This window comes from Coregonus clupeaformis, chromosome 8 (genome assembly GCF_020615455.1).
Source record: "Coregonus clupeaformis isolate EN_2021a chromosome 8, ASM2061545v1, whole genome shotgun sequence".
NCBI lineage: Eukaryota > Metazoa > Chordata > Actinopteri > Salmoniformes > Salmonidae > Coregonus > Coregonus clupeaformis.
The window spans coordinates 15,326,036-15,343,583 of record NC_059199.1 but is presented as its reverse complement, the minus strand read 5'-3'; the positions used below and the strand labels follow the sequence as shown (position 1 = coordinate 15,343,583).

At 43.0% G+C, this 17,548-nt stretch overlaps 1 protein-coding gene across 2 annotated transcripts in view; it reads right to left on the bottom strand.

Annotated features, from left to right (window-relative positions):
- dock11 (dedicator of cytokinesis 11) overlaps positions 1-17,548 on the bottom strand; it is a 131,203-nt gene that overhangs the window by 111,011 nt on the left and 2,644 nt on the right. For both annotated transcript variants that reach the window (XM_041884063.2, XM_041884064.2), the window contains exons 2-4: positions 1,736-1,852; positions 1,038-1,127; positions 647-729 (exon numbers count right to left, since the gene is read on the bottom strand). In XM_041884063.2, coding sequence (XP_041739997.1) covers positions 647-729; positions 1,038-1,127; positions 1,736-1,852 — 290 coding nt within the window. The remainder of the gene's footprint in view (positions 1-646; positions 730-1,037; positions 1,128-1,735; positions 1,853-17,548) is intronic.

Here is a 17,548-nt window from a genome sequence, read left to right as displayed (position 1 = left end):
GCACCTTGGAAGCATGCATGTATCAATGGCTTTTCATTTCCAGATTTCCAGCACCTTGGAAGCATGCATGTATCAATGGCTTTTCATTTCCAGATTTACAGCACCTTGGAAGCATGCCTGTTTTAATGGCTTTTCATTTCCAGATTTACAGCATCTTGGAAGCATGCGTGTATCAATGGCTTTTAATTTCCAGATTTACAGCACCTTGGAAGCATGCGTGTATCAATGGCTTTTAATTTCCAGATTTACAGCACCTTGGAAGCATGCGTGTATCAATGGCTTTTAATTTCCAGATTTACAGCACCTTGGAAGCATGCGTGTATCAATGGCTTTTCATTTCCAGATTTACAGCACCTTGAAGCATGCGTTATCAATGGCTTTTCATTTCCAGATTTACAGCACCTTGGAAGCATGCGTGTATCAATGGCTTTTCATTTCCAGATTTACAGCACCTTGGAAGCATGCGTGTATCAATGGCTTTTCATTTCCAGATTTACAGCACCTTGGAAGCATGCGTGTATCAATGGCTTTTCATTTCCAGATTTACAGCACCTTGGAAGCATGCGTGTATCAATGGCTTTTCATTTCGAGATTTACAGCACCTTGGAAGCATGCGTGTATCAATGCTTTTCTATTCTAGACTTACGTTGGGAGCATGCGGAAATCTCCTGAGTATGCTTCATATTTGTAGTTGATGACGTGCCAGTCCGTGTTGTAAGTCTTGATGCACTGCCAAACAGGTCAACATTAAGAGCTCAATTAGTAACATTACAACACCAGGGGACCAGGGAAATAAAGAGTTCACAGTTCACACCATGCCAGAAAAGTGTCATTGTATGTCATTGTCAAGTTTTTGCTTTAGGTATGGTGCTCGCTGAGTAACAGTTAACAGGTAAACATCACTCAATTGGGACCAACCAGGAGTTTGTTTCTGGTCAGGCCTCAAAGTTCCAATTGATTCTTATTACGATATAGCCTTGTCAAGTTTTGTCTAGAGGCATTTATTTGTTGTGTAATAGTGTAAACTGAATGAGTACCTCTTTGGCGAACAGGCTCTTGGCGTCCCTCTCTGCATTCTGGGGCACTGAGGGAACCACAGTCCTCCTCTGACGAGAGATCTGAGACTCCTACACAGAGAGGAAGAGGGGGGTTGGAAAGAGAGACGAGGGTGAACAGTCTTTTAGGCTTTTAGTGCTTTGTGTCTTCTGATCAGAACCACATGTGTTCGAATAATGTGTATTTGAAAGAGTCCCAATAATCTGTCAGTGACTGAGTTAGACTGGACTGGCTGGATCGCTTGGTTTTGACCAATAAATATGTCCCTCCTTGCAGGGTAAAACAAGGCTGTGTGTTGAGGGCTAAACTGGTGGATAATGGGAAAATATAAGAACACCCTCCCTGAGCCAATTCTTACAGAATTTGCTGATCTTGGTATAAAATAAACTACTGTTTCTGCAGTATTTTCTGGTATTCATATTATATGCTACTGTAGGGCTATAGTGCTGTAGCTAGCTACTCTACAAATGTGGGCCTGGTTGTCCAGTGTTTCTAGGAGCATATTTGAAAGAGTATGTCACTTTTATAAATGTTCTCTAATAAAAAACGTGTATGAATTTTAACAAACTAAACAAATAATGTTTCTTCCCAGAACTACAGCACCTTATTTGGGTCTGCATGTTCCCTGTGTCAGTGTGTGTGTGTGTGTGTGTGTGTGTGTGTGTGTGTGTGTGTGTACCGAGATGTCGTCGACAGGACACTGCAGCAGGTCTCTGTGAGGGTCACTGTGGATCTGGGCTTTCCTCTGGAACACCACGTTCTCATAGTCCAAAGGCTCAATGATCTTAGGCTGCTCCTGTAGAGAATCATAGAGTCAAGTTACCAAGAGACACACAGATAGGCTACCATCCATTACATTACATTTACATTACATTTTGGTAATTTAGCAGACGCTCTTATCCAGAGCAACTTCAATGAGTGCATTCAACTTAGATAGGGAAGCCAATCACAGTCATTGCAAGTAAAAACATTTGTTCAAAAAAGCAGCCATCAGCTAAATCAGTGCTAACAAGAAAAGACAACGCAAATGCAGACAGACGCATAAACACAAAGGCACACACCCTCACCCACTCATTCACATAAACAGGGGGATACATTGGATAGATTTGCTTTGTCATTTATGCCATTGTATATAACATTGTATTTCCCATATGTATTTGTCATGTCTTTCTTAAAGCACTATGTTGTTTATTGCGACAATATTTGTTAGCTCTTTTGTAAGCAGTAAGCTAAAGTAAGCCTGAGTGAACAAAACATTAAGAACACCTTCCTAATATTGAGTTGCACCCCCTTTTGCCCTCAGAACAGCCTCAATTCGTAGGGGCATGGAATCTACAAGGTGTCGAATGCGTTCCACAGGGACGCTGGCCCATGTTGACTCCAAGGCCTCCCAGAGCTGTGTCAATTTGGCTAGATGTCCTTTGGGTGGTGGACCATTCTTGATACACACTGGAAACTGTTGAGCGTGAAAACCCCAGCAGCGTTGCAGTTCTTGACACACTCAAACCGGTGCGCCTGGCACCTACTACCATACCCCGTTCAAAGGCACTTAAATATTTTGTCTTGCCCATTCCCCCTCTGAATGGCACACATACACAATCCATATCTCAATTGTCTCAAGGCTTAAAAATCCTTCTTTAACCTGTCTCCTTCCCTTCATCTACACTGATTGAAGTGGATCTAACAGGTGACATCAACGGGATCATAGCTTTCACCTGGATTCACCTGGTCAGTCTATGTCATGGAAAGAGCAGCACATTTTTCCGTATAGGCCTATGTAGCAATCAAAATTAGGCTACAGTCATTTACCGTTGTCTATCCTCAAAGTGTTTAGGTGCACATAATCATCACAACACTCACTAGATCGAAGTTATGTTTTTTTATTCCGTTTTAGAGTTTTCCTTGTTCATATTTCTCCCGTTGTGTCGAAGCTTGGTCTATCTCTGCCAACCAGGTTGTGTCACGAACGCGCGCCTGTGCAAGGCTATGTGTTGGCACCAATCACCAGTTCCATTCATATGGCCGATATGGGCCCGTTTCAGAGGCCATTTAGTTCTACAGTTCTACACGCTGCTCGCCAGCTCCACACTAAACTCTTAGAAAGAAATTGTGCTGTCTAGAACCTAAAAGGGTTCTTCTTTATTCCTATGGGCAGAATATTGTTTAAATAGCCTACAGAAATTAGTTTAGTTTTTGCCTAAAATAAATGTGCTCATATAGGCAGATTATTGTAGCCTATTTAAATTTGTTTATATGGGCAGAATATTGTATATCAATTTGTTAATATGGTTATATAAAGGCTGAAAGCTAAAAACAGCCTATACTATATCTAGGCCTATGTATAGTTTCTGCAATGTGTTTTCGTTGTAAAGAATGTATTTTCTCCCCAAATAGACGCAGGCAAGCCGTGTGTACCACGGTCCACAACTTGGTCGGTTTCTTCCTGGGTTCCAGGCTTCTCTCCTTCAGGCCATTCATCACCTTTTGGATCTGAATCCGAGCATTGTCCGGGATATGGTTGTGTTCTCCACATAAATTGGAGATAACTCCGTAAGTGAGGGTTATGCAAACTCGGCATTCGAAAGCATCATATTCTGTGCACTTCCAGAAGGACTTAGGTGTAGCCTTCATGCAAACTAAACTGATTTGAATGTGAGTGTCCAGCCAGGGCAGGGCAGCATTTTACAACATTCCAATGTTACAGTACTGTTTTTATCGAAAATGGGAACAATGGGAGAGATGGTTAAAATACTGATTTCAAAATATAATGGACTACATTCTCATTCATATTATTAAGACATGAGGTGAGTATCAAAATAGTTTTAAAAGATGCCCTTGCCTTAAAGTTTAACCTTGATAGATCTTTACTACACTGCTCAAAAAAATAAAGGGAACACTAAAATAACACATCCTAGATCTGAATGAATGAAATAATCTTATTAAATACTTTTTTCTTTACATAGTTGAATGTGCTGACAACAAAATCACACAAAAATTATAAATGGAAATCAAATGTATCAACCCATGGAGGTCTGGATTTGGAGTCACTCTCAAAATTAAAGTGGAAAACCACACTACAGGCTGATCCAACTTTGATGTAAAGTCCTTAAAACAAGTCAAAATGAGGCTCAGTAGTGTGTGTGGCCTCCATGTCCCTGTATGACCTCCCTACAACGCCTGGGCATGCTCCTGATGAGGTGGCGGATGGTCTCCTGAGGGATCTCCTCCCAGACCTGGACTAAAGCATCCGCCAACTCCTGGACAGTCTGTGGTGCAACGTGGCGTTGGTGGATGGAGCGAGACATGATGTCCCAGATGTGCTCAATTGGATTCAGGTCTGGGGAACGGGCGGGCCAGTCCATAGCATCAATGCCTTCCTCTTGCAGGAACTGCTGACACACTCCAGCCACATGAGGTCTAGCATTGTCTTGCATTAGGAGGAACCCAGGGCCAACCGCACCAGCATATGGTCTCACAAGGGGTCTGAGGATCTCATCTCGGTACCTAATGGCAGTCAGGCTACCGCTGGCGAGCACATGGAGGGCTGTGCGGCCCCCCAAAGAAATGCCACCCCACACCATGACTGACCCACCGCCAAACCGGTCATGCTGGAGGATGTTGCAGGCAGCAGAATGTTCTCCACGGCGTCTCCAGACTCTGTCACGTCTGTCACATGTGCTCAGTGTGAACCTGCTTTCATCTGTGAAGAGCACAGGGCGCCAGTGGCGAATTTGCCAATCTTGGTGTTCTCTGGCAAATGCCAAACGTCCTGCACAGTGTTGGGCTGTAAGCACAACCCCCACCTGTGGACGTCGGGCCCTCATACCACCCTCATGGAGTCTGTTTCTGACCGTTTGTGCAGACACATGCACATTTGTGGCCTGCTGGAGGTCATTTTGCAGGGCTCTGCTCCTCCTGCTCCTCCTTGCACAAAGGCGGAGGTAGCAGTCCTGCTGCTGAGTTGTTGCCCTCCTACAGCCTCCTCCACGTCTCCTGATGTACTGGCCTGTCTCCTGGTAGCGCCTCCATGCTCTGGACACTACGCTGACAGACACAGCAAACCTTCTTGCCACAGCTCACATTGATGTGCCATCCTGGATGAGCTGCACTACCTGAGCCACTTGTGTGGGTTGTAGACTCCGTCTCATGCTACCACTAGAGTGAAAGCACCGCCAGCATTCAAAAGTGACCAAAACATCAGCCAGGAAGCATAGGAACTGAGAAGTGGTCTGTGGCCACCACCTGCAAAACCAGTCCTTTATTGGGGGTGTCTTGCTAATTGCCTATAATTTCCACCTGTTGTCTATTCCATTTGCACAACAGCATGTGAAATTTATTGTCAATCAGTGTTGCTTCCTAAGTGGACAGTTTGATTTCACAGAAGTGTGATTGACTTGGAGTTACATTGTGTTGTTTAAGTGTTCCCTTTATTTTTTTGAGCAGTGTATACTATCCTATACAGTCAACTCAAAGTATGGTATTCTATTATTTTGAAATAGCCTACATGTTCCGTATCATAATGAGACTAAATTAAATTTGGATTTTGTGATGTTTTCCTATATTAAATTGCCTTATTAGAATGTTAAAATATATGGAAAAGGGTAGACATTTTATATACGATACAAAAATATAAACGCAACATGTAAAGTGTTGGTCCCATGTTTCAGAAAATGTTCTTATGCACAAAAAGCTTATTTCTCTGTGCACAAATTTGTTTACATCCCTGTTTGTGAGCATTTCTTCTTTGTCAAGATAATCCATCCACCTGACAGGTGTGGCATATCAAGAAGCTGATTAAACAGCATAATCATTACACAGGTGTCTGTAATAAAGCCCTTTTTTGGGGAAAATCTCATTCTGATTGGCTAGGCCTGGCTCCCAAGTGGGTGGGCCTATGCCCTCCCAGGCTCACCTATGGCTGCGCCCCTGCCCAGTCATGTGAAATCCATAGATTAAGGCTTTATTTATTTATTTCCATTGATTGATTTCCTTATACGAACTGTAACTCAGTAAAATCGTTGAAATTGTTGCATGTTGCGTTTATATTTTTGCTAAGTATATAAATATTGGATTTCTGTGGTCTGAATTTCATAATAACTTTCGTTTTCAGACGTTTTCCGTTGTTAGGCCTACCCATGTGTCTCTCCTCACTCAGAAAGCCTGCTCACTGATGTCAATACCAAAGCTGATAATTGTGACTTGATTGAATTGGAATGATGTGAATAATGATACTGATGATGATGGTGAGAGCCCAGTATAGCCTAACCCTTTAATCATGGGCTATTGTTACCTTGTGTCTCTAAAATCACAATGTTTCCATTTCTATAGTCATGTGACAAAGAGTTTTAATTTTTATTTGAAACATCCAAATGTTGGCCTTTTTCCGCATTACATTTTTTATTTTCATAACTGTTCAAAATTTGGTATGCTATTGTCTATAGATAATATTCTGCCCATATGAACGCATTTATTTTAGGCCATATAAAGAACAACTATGTATTATTTAATGAAAATCAGCAAACAGATGCAACATTGTTTCACATTCTTTAATAATAGACTCAAACAGAAAAAGGCAATAGGTTATAGAGCTGGCTTCACAGTTTCCCCGCCAAATAGGCCTACAAGGAAACTCGAAGTATATCAACAACGTTGAGTGCGCGAGGGAGTCTGTGTGCTGCATAGTACCTTCCACAAAAAGTTTTGCTTGACAAAAAGACAAGTAAACATTTGGGACGCAGCCCAAGACAGACCAATAAAGTCCTCTTAGCTACTGAATCCTGAGCTCTCATGATGGTGTCATTGTGAAAAAGCACAGTGCGTTTCGGCTTTCCCCCTCAATATGATCTGTAGAGGGGACTGAGTATAAAGGGGTGGCTATGGACCCAGTAAAAAACAGACCAGAGTCCAAGAGGAGTAACACACAACACACTCTCAGCATTGTGTCATTGTGAAAAAGCACAGTGCGTTTCAGCTTTCCTCTGTCTGGGCAGTTATTCGGAAGCTGAGACTGAAAATCATCACCCTGGTCTCTTCCCACCTGATATGTTCTGCTCTGCTGGACTAGAGATTTGTCAATGTGACTGAGAGACACTATGCAAGAGCCTACTCTCCCTGAACTAAAGAAGTCTGAGATTAGAGGGCAGAGATCACAGAGAGACACAAAGTTCAGAGGGTGGCTGCAGAGCATGAATAGAGAGAGAGAGAGAGAGAGAGAGAGAGAGAGAGAGAGAGAGAGAGAGAGAGAGAGAGAGAGAGAGAGAGAGAGAGAGAGAGAAAGGCCTGTGGTGTTGATGGTATCCTCAATGAAATGATAAAATATACAGACCACAAATTTCAATTGGCTATACTTAAACTCTTGAATATAATCCTTAGCTCTGGCATCTTCCCCAATATTTGGAACCAAGGACTGATCACCCCAATCCACGAAAGTGGAGACAAATTTGACCGCAATAACTACATTTTACATTACAGATCCAGAGCGACTTACAGTTAGTGAGTGCATACATTTTCATACTGGCCCCCCATGGGAATCAAACCCACAACCCTGGTGTTGCAAACGCCATGCTCTACCAACTGAGCTACACGGGACCACAAACAAATGCCATTGCTTTTTACCCGCCGCAAACTACACATACCGGGCGCCTTCGCCACCTTAATAGAATCCCCTCATTCAGGGAAACCATCTTACATTTTAGTCATTTAGCAGACGCACTTATCCAGAGCGACTTACAGTTTGTGAGTGCATACATTTTCATACTGGCCCCCCCGTGGGAAACGACCCCACAACCCTGGCATTGCAAGCGCCATGCTCTACCAACTGAGCTACAGGGGGTGTCAATACTGTGGTATATGCGTCAACAGCAACCTTGGGAAAATCCTCTGCATTATCATTAACAGCAGACTCGTACATTTCCTCAGTGAAAACAATGTACTGAGCAAATGTCAAATTGGCTTTTTACCAAATTACCGTACGACAGACCACGTATTCACCCTGCACACCCTAATTGATAAACAAACAAAACAAAACAAAGGCAAAGTCTTCTTATGCTTTGTTGATTTCAAAAAAGCTTTTGACTCAATTTGGCATGAGGGTCTGCTATACAAATTGATGGAAAGTGGTGTTGGGGAAAACACAAGACATTATAAAATCCATGTACACAAACAACAAGTGTGCGGTTAAAATTGGCAAAAAACCCACACATTTCTTTCCACAGGGCCGGGGGGTGAGACAGGGATGTAGCTTAAGCCCCACCCTCTTCAACATATATATCAATGAATTGGCGAGGGCACTAGAACAGTCTGCAGCACCTCGCCTCACCCTACTAGAATCTGAAGTCAAATGTCTTCTGTTTGCTGATGATCTGGTGCTTCAGTCCCCAACCAAGGAGGGCCTATAGCAGCACCTAGATCTTCTGCACAGATTCTGTCAGACCTGGGCCCTGACAGTAAATCATAGTAAATAAAAAATAATGGTGTTCCAAAAAAGGTCCAGTTGCCACGAACACAAATACAAATTCCATCTAGACACCGTTGCCCTAGAGCACACAAAAAAACTATACATACCTCGGCCTTAACATCAGCGCCACAGGTAACTTCCACAAAGCTGTGAACAATCTGAGAGACAAGGCAAGAAGGGCCTTCTATGCCATCAAAAGGAACATAAAATTCGACATACCAATTAGGATCTGGCTAAAAATACTTGAATCAGTTATAGAACCCATTGCCCTTTATGGTTGTGAGGTCTGGGGTCCGCTCACCAACCAAAAATTCACAAAATGGGACAAACACCAAATTGAGACTCTGCATGCAGAATTCTGCAAATATTTCCTTTGTGTACAATGTAAAACACCAAATAATGCATGCTGAGCATAATTAGGCCGATACCACTAATTATCAAAATCCAGAAAAGAGCCATTAAATTCTACAACCACCTAAAAGGATGTGATTCCCAAACCTTCCATAACAAAGCCATCACCTACAGAGAGACAAACCCCTAAGCAAGCTGGTCCTGGGGCTCTGTTCACAAACACAAACAGAGCCCACAGAGCCCCAGGACAGCAACACAATTAGACCCAACCAAATCATGAGAAAATAAAAACATAATTACTTAACACATTGGAAATTATTAACCAAAAAGAACGAGCAATCTGGAGCACACAGCGCACACAGTGGCAGAATACCTGGCCAGAATATCTGACCACTGTGACTGACCCAAAATTAAGTAAACGTTTGACTATGTACAGACTCAGTAAACATAGCCTTGCTATTGAGAGAGGTCGCCGTAGGCAGACCTGGCTCTCAAGAGAAAACAGCACAATGCCCACAAAATGAGGTGGAAACTGAGTTTAGATTACAGACCCACAAATAATTTGAAAACAAATCCAATTTTGATATCTCCCATATCTATTAGGTGAAATACCAGTGTGCCATCACAGCAGCAAGATTTGTGACCTGCTGCCACAAGAAAAGGACAACCAATGAAGCACAAACACCATTGTAAATACAACCCATATTATTTATTTTCCCTTTTTGTACTTTAAATATTTGTCCATCGTTACAACACAGTACATAGACATTATATGACATTTGAAATGTCTCTATTCCTTTGGAGCTTTTGTGAGTGTAATGTTTACTGTACATTTCTGATTGTTTATTTCACTTTTGTTTATCATCTATTTCACTTGGTTTGGCAATGTAAACATATGTTTCCCATGCCAATAAAGCCCCTTGAATTGAATTGAAATTGAGAGAGAGAGAGAGAGAGAGAGAGAGAGAGAGAGATAGAGAGAGGAGGAAGAGTGTGTATTAGGGATGCACGATATATCGGTAAGCATATCGGAATCGGACGATATTAGCTAAAAATGCCAACATCGACATTGGCTCTATGTATAGTTTAACGCCGATGTGCAAAACCGATGTCAAAGCTGACGTGCATACCTGTATAACGTAGGTAGATGACGTAATGACGCCACGAAAAATACAGCGCTACACGTGCAACACAGCATTCCTAACCTAGCCCACAATGTCTGCTGTGTGGATCTATTCTGAAGTTTCAAAGGAAGATAACAGAAAGGCCATATGCAACGTGTGTGCTGCTATTATTTCCCAAGGAGGGGAGAAAGTGATATCTTTCAATACCACAAACCTAATTACTTATTTGAAAGTGCATCACCCCCAGACATTCAGCGACTACTTAGAACAAAAGCAGAAAAAAAGTCGAGCAGTCATTTGAAAGAGTAAGAAAATTTCAGCGTGACGACTCAAAGGCCAAATCCATTAACGCCAAGATAATGGAATTCATTGCCCTTGACATTCTACCGTTCTCTGTCGTGGATGATGTTGGCTTTCGCCGACTGGTCGAGCACCTCGAGCCCCGGTACACACTACCAACTAGGCGCTATTTTTCAAACGCACATCCATGAGCTACTTGCTATGGGCATCACTGCTATTAGCTTCACGACTGACATTTGGACCAGCGATGTCAGCCCCATGAGCATGCTGAGTCTGACAGCACAGTGGGTCGTACTGAGGAAAGCCGTATTGCATGCTCAAGAATGTGCAGGTTCTCATACCGCTGCTGCCATTTCAATGGCATTTGAGAACATGTTTGAAAGTTGGAAAATCCCCAAGAACAAAGTACACGCTGTGCTACGTGATAATGCACGTAACATGACAAAAGGCTTTGGAAGAATGCGGAGTCGCCAGTTTGCCATGCATGGCACACACGCTGCAACTGGCTATGAACGAAAGTGTTTTGGCCCAACGTAGCATATCTGACACAGTGGCAACAGGGTGAAAACGAAAAGGCTTAAGCAAGACGTTTCCACCAGATGGAACAGTACTTTTTACATGATGGAGAGCCTGCCGGAACAAAAACGAGTGGTTGGCGTGTACGCAGCCGACTATGAGTTACCTGCAACAATCAGTACAAACCAGTGGTCAGTACAAACCAGTGGACTCTCATTGAAAACGTGAACACACTCCTAGCTCCATTCGAAAAACTGGCTCGAGAAATAAGCTCATCAACTACGTCTGCAGCAGACGTGATACCCTCTGTCATGGCATTGAAACGCCTGCTCAACAAAACTGCCGACACAGACCGTGGGGTTAAAACTTGCAAAAGTACTCTACTAGAGGCTGAACAAGTGACTCGGTGGCATTCTCTCTGAGCCTCTTTACTGTGTTGCCACCACGCTCGATGCTAGGTACAAGCACTTCGATGCAGACAAGAAACAGGGTTCACGTGAAATGTTACAGACACAGCTGGACAAGATGGAAACGGACACAGTGACAGTGTCACACAGAGAGAGGAACCACGACAGAAGAGGCCACGGACAGACAGAGCTGAAACTTCACTGCTTGACATGTATGATGAAAAATCCTGGTTGAGAATGGAATGACTGAATAAATGAACAGCACAGCAAGTAAGTGAAATAAATAGGTTTTGATGATGTTTTACTGGTAATGGGGTCATACGCACAGTGGGGAAAAAAAGTATTTAGTCAGCCACCAATTGTGCAAGTTCTCCCACTTAAAAAGATGAGAGAGGCCTGTAATTTTCATCATAGGTACACGTCAACTATGACAGACAAATTGAGGAAAAAATCCTGGAAAATCCCATTGTAGGATTTTTTATGAATTTATTTGCAAATTATGGTGGAAAATAAGTATTTGGTCACCTACAAACAAGCAAGATTTCTGGCTCTCACAGACCTGTAACTTCTTCTTTAAGAGGCTCCTCTGTCCTCCACTCGTTACCTGTATTAATGGCACCTGTTTGAACTTGTTATTAGTATAAAATACACCTGTCCACAACCTCAAACAGTCACACTCCAAACTTCACAATGGCCAAGACCAAAGAGCTGTCAAAGGACACCAAAAACAAAATTGTAGACCTGCAACAGGCTGGGAAGACTGAATCTGCAATAGGTAAGCAGCTTGGTTTGAAGAAATCAACTGTGGAGCAATTATTAGGAAATGGAAGACATACAAGACCACTGATAATCTCCCTCGATCTGGGGCTCCACGCAAGATCTCACCCCGTGGGGTCAAAATGATCACAAGAACGGTGAGCAAAAATCCCAGAACCACACGGGGGGACCTAGTGAATGACCTGCAGAGAGCTGGGACCAAAGTAACAAAGCCAACCATCAGTAACACACTACGCCGCCAGGGACTCAAATCCTGCAGTGCGAGAGGTGTCCCCCTGCTTAAGCCAGTACATGTCCAGGCCCGTCTGAAGTGCATTTGGATGATCCAGAAGAGGATTGGGAGAATGTCATATGGTCAGATGAAACCAAAATATAACTTTTTGGTAAAAACTCAACTCGTCATGTTTGGAGGACAAAGAATGCTGAGTTGCATCCAAAGAACACCATACCTACTGTGAAGCATGGGGTTGGAAACATCATGCTTTGGGGCTGTTTTTTCTGCAAAGGGACCAGGATGACTGATCCGTGTAAAGGAAAGAATGAATGGGGCCATGTATCGTGAGATTTTGAGTGAAACCCTCCTTCCATCAGCAAGGGCATTGAAGATGAAACGTGGCTGGGTCTTTCAGCATGACAATGATCCCAAACACACCGCCCGGGCAACGAAGGAGTGGCTTCGTAAGAAGCATTTCAAGGTCCTGGAGTGGCCTAGCCAGTCTCCAGATCTCAACCCCATAGAAAATCTTTGGAGGGAGTTGAAAGTCTGTGTTGCTCAGCGACAGCCCCAAAACATCACTGCTCTAGAGGAGATCTGCATGGAGGAATGGGCCAAAATACCAGCAACGGTGTGTGAAAACCTTGTGAAGACTTACAGAAAACGTTTGACCTGTGTCATTGCCAACAAAGGGTATATAACAAAGTATTGAGAAACTTTTGTTATTGACCAAATACTTATTTTCCACCATCATATGCCAATAAATTCATAAAAAATCCTACAATGTGATTTTCTGGATTTTTTTTTCTCATTTTGTCTGTCATAGTTGACGTGTACCTATGATGAAAATTACAGGCCTCTCTCATCTTTTTAAGTGGGAGAACTTGCACAATTGGTGGCTGACTAAATACTTTTTTTCCCCACTGTAAATGCCAACAAAATAACTTTTTGGTCAGTGTGTGTGTGTGTGTGTGTGTGTGTGTATGTATTTATGTGAGAGAGAGACGCGTTGTATTTTCATTTTGCCAATGTTGATCTATGCCAAATGATCCTTTGGAATGCAAGAATAATGCAATATGTTGTATTAAATGTACTAAACCCCCCACCCCCCTTTCCCATTATTTGCAGATACTAGCATACCTGACAGAACCTACTATTCCCAGGAATGAAGATGCACTTGGATACTGGAGAAGTAACAAGCACCGTTTCCCCAAAATATTTGTGTCATGAATATTTGTTGTGCGATAAAATACCATGGATTTGTCATTTTTCTCATTTACAAGTTATTAAACAATCTGTTCCTAAATGAACAAATGAACATATGACACTTTGTTTAAACTATTTAACTGTACTAAAATGCTTAAAAGACAGCTAAAAGTTTAAATATCGGTTATCGGTATCGGGTGTTTTGGCAAGGAAAATATTGGATATCGGTATCGGCCAAAAATGGAATATAGGTGCATCCCTAGTGTGTATCTGTGAAAGAGAGAGAGCAGGGTAAGTGAAGAAAGAGGGGCAGAGATGAGAGAAAACAATTACCAGAGAAGGAGAGAGAGAGCAAGGCAGCTGTGAAAAATATTACGGTGACTGCTGGACTGGAGATCTTTAGAACAGCTGGAGGATCACTCAAGTTCAACAGAATGTCCTTTAAGGGGTTGGAGTCCAACACTCTGACCCCAGAGGTTGGCTGTGTTACATGGTCCCTACTGAAGTCCTCTGCAGAGGGGTTAGGCAGCACACAGGGTTTGAAAAATGCCTTATAACCTTTGACCTTAGGGTCTTAGTTCCTGGCTACTGTTTCTCTTTTGACCCCGGGAGTTCAGAGGGGGTTTGCTTGCTGCAGTGAGTGAAAATTAGCATAGCAGGTCACAAGTTATAGCAGGAGTTCTAACTTCATCAGCCATTGGAGAGTGGCTCAGTCAGACATGTTACCAAGGCAACACAACCACAAAACAAAGATGGCCGCTCCACCACATCTCTGCTGTGATGTCACTACATCCTGTTGAGAGTTTCATAGAGAAGTGAATGATTTCATATCCTATACTCAAAGACATTTTCAGATAAATAAACACCACCTCAAAAACATGCATACGTTAGGCCTAGGCTAAATCATGTGAGTCAGTCCAGGACAAAGCAAGTCAGCCAAGGAGAAGAAACTAGGAAAAGTCAATAATTATTCATTCTAACAATAGTGCAAGGCTCAGCAGAAGCAACAGTAAGAATTCACTGAAAATGGTAGGCTAATATAGGAACACAGGAGGCTGGTGGCAACTGAATTGGGGAGGACGGGCTCGGAGCGGAATGAGTGGAATGGTATCAAATACATCAAACACATGGTTTCTAAGTGTTTGATGCCATTCCAATTTCCCCGTTCCAGCCATTATTATAAGCCGTCCTCCACTCAGCAGCCTCCACTGTATAGGACATAGGATAAGCCTTGCTTGAATACAATGTAATCTTCTCTATGTTATGGTAATAGACTCTTGGGCCTAAGGGCAGATTCATGCAGCCCATATTGTAGTAGAGCTCTATCCATGTTAGAGGAGACTGTTCTGCAGTGACCACTGACCAGTGGCCAAGGACATAGGAAAAAGACTCAAGGGAGAGAGCGACTCAGTCAGCCAACATGTTAGAGAACCACCAGGTCCCTCTCTAGGACTCTCGCTCACACACCCTGCCACAGTTCAGTGCACAGCTGTAAGTGTGTCCCACCTGGCACTCCTCCATAATTCCATTAAAGGCAGAGGGTCTTTGTACAGCTGTCCAGGGTGTTAGGGAGTGAGGGGAGAGGACATGCTCTACTTTAGATCAACTACTTCCCTTTCAGCTGGTGCACAGTGATTCTCCCTCTCTTTCTCACTCCTCCCCTCCCCCAGTCATTGTTCTGTCTCACACACACACACACGCATGTGTATTCATATACATGGTAAACAACATAGTCGCTGGGCCTCACAATCAGCTAGGTAGGCCCTGCTGCCTGCTCAATTCATTACTTCTAGCAGCTCAGAGGAGAGCAGCAGCTTCCTGTCATGTGCAACAGGCTGGGCACCAGTGGAACCACAGAACCAGAAGATACAGTTCCATTGCGACACAGATCGTGTTACAGAGAGACAGAGAGAGAGAGAGAGAGAGAGAGAGAGAGAGAGAGAGAGAGAGAGAGAGAGAGAGAGAGAGAGAGAGAGAGAGAGAGAGAGAGAGAGAGAGAGAGAGAGGGGAGATATAGAGAGAAGGGGGAGAGAGAGAGAGAGAGAGAGAGAGGGGGAGAGAGAGAGGGGAAAGATAGAGAGAGAAGGGGGAGAGAGAGAGAGAGATTGAGTTCTGGCTCAGCTCCTTTAGAGAGGAACAGCCTGGGAGAGAAAGAAACAGAAAGAGAGAAGAAGAAACACAGAGGAACAAAGGAAGAAGAAGGGGTTAGCTCTGGTTGGGGCGTAGCCGCCTGCCTGCTACATTCGCCCATACAGTTGAAGTCGGAAGTTTACATACACTTAGGTTGGAGTCATTAAAACTTGTTTTTCAACCACTCCACACATTTCTTGTTAACAAACTATAGTTTTGGCAAGTCGGTTAGGACATCTACTTTGTCCACGACACAAGTAATTTTTCCAACAATTGTTTACAGACAGATTATTTCACTTATAATTCACTGTATCACAATTCCAGTGGGTCAGAAGTTTACATACACTAAGTTGACTGTGACTTTAAACAGCTTGGAAAATTCCAGAAAATGATGTCATGGCTTTAGAAGCTTCTGATAGGCTAATTGACATCATTTGAGTCAATTGGAGGTGTACCTGTGGATGTATTTCAAGGCCTACCTTCAAACTCAGTGCCTCTTTGCTTGACATCATGGGAAAATCAAAAGAAATCAGCCAAAACCTCAGAAAATAATTTGTAGACCACCACAAGTCTGGTTCATCCTTGGGAGCAATTTCCAAACGCCTGAAGGTACCACGTTCATCTGTACAAACAATAGTATGCAAGTATAAACACCATGGGACCACCCAGCCGTCAAACCGCTCAGGAAAGAGACGCGTTCTGTCTCCTAGAGATTAACGTACTTTGGTGCGAAAAGTGCAAATCAATCCCAGAACAACAGCAAAGGACCTTGTGAAGATGCTGGAGGAAACCGGTACAAAAGTATCTATATCCACAGTAAAACGAGTCCTATATCGACATAACCTGAAAGGCCGCTCAGCAAGGAAGAAGCCACTGCTCCAAAACCGCCATAAAAAAAGCCAGACTACGGTTTGCAACTGCACATGGGGACAAAGATCGTACTTTTTGGAGAAATGTCCTCTGGTCTGATGAAACAAAAATAGAACTGTTTGGCCATAATGACCATTGTTATGTTTGGAGGAAAAAGGGGGTGCTTGCAAGCCGAAGAACACCATCCCAACCGTGAAGCACGGGGGTGGCAGTATCATGCTGTGGGGGTGCTTTGCTGCAGGAGGGACTGGTGCACTTCACAAAATAGATGCCATCATGAGGAAGGAAAATTATGTGCATATATTGAAGCAACATCTCAAGACATCAGTCAGGAAGTTAAAGCTTGGTCGCAAATGGGTCTTCCAAATGGACAATGACCCCAAGCATACTTCCAAAGTTGTGGCAAAATGGCGTAAGGACAACAAAGTCAGGTACTGGAGTGGCCATCACAAAGCCCTGACCTCAATCCTATAGAAAATGTGTGGGCAGAACTGAAAAAGCCTGTGCAAGCAAGGAGGCCTACAAATCTGACTCAGTTACATCGGCTCTGTCAGGAGGAATGGGCCAAAATTCACCCAACTTATTGTGGGAAGCTTGTGGAAGGCTACCCGAAACGTTTGACCCAAGTTAAACAATTGAAAGGCAATGATACCAAATACTAATTGAGTGTATGTAAACTTCTGACCCACTGGGAATGTGATGAAAGAAATAAAAGCTGAAATAAATCATTCTCTCTACTATTATTCTGACATTTCACATTCTTAAAATAAAGTGGTGATCCTAACTGACCTAAAACAGGGAATTTTTACTAGGATTAAATGTCAGGAATTGTGAAAAACTGAGTTTAAATGTATTTGGTTAAGGTGTATGTAAACTTCCGACTTCAACTATATATAGTCACTTTCTCATCTCTTTATGGGACTTTACGTCACATCGCTTTTTCAACTCAGCTATCAATCTGGCCCCGGACACTCCAAACACCATCACTGGCTTTGGCTATAATGTTAGCGAGATAAGTACTTTTCCAGATTTCTGTGTGTCTTATACAGTTCAGTGGAAAGACAGAGGAGAAGTCTATCTCTAGCAGATGGGCTTTACAACTGGCGTTTATGTGTGTGTGTATACACACGCAAGCACGCAA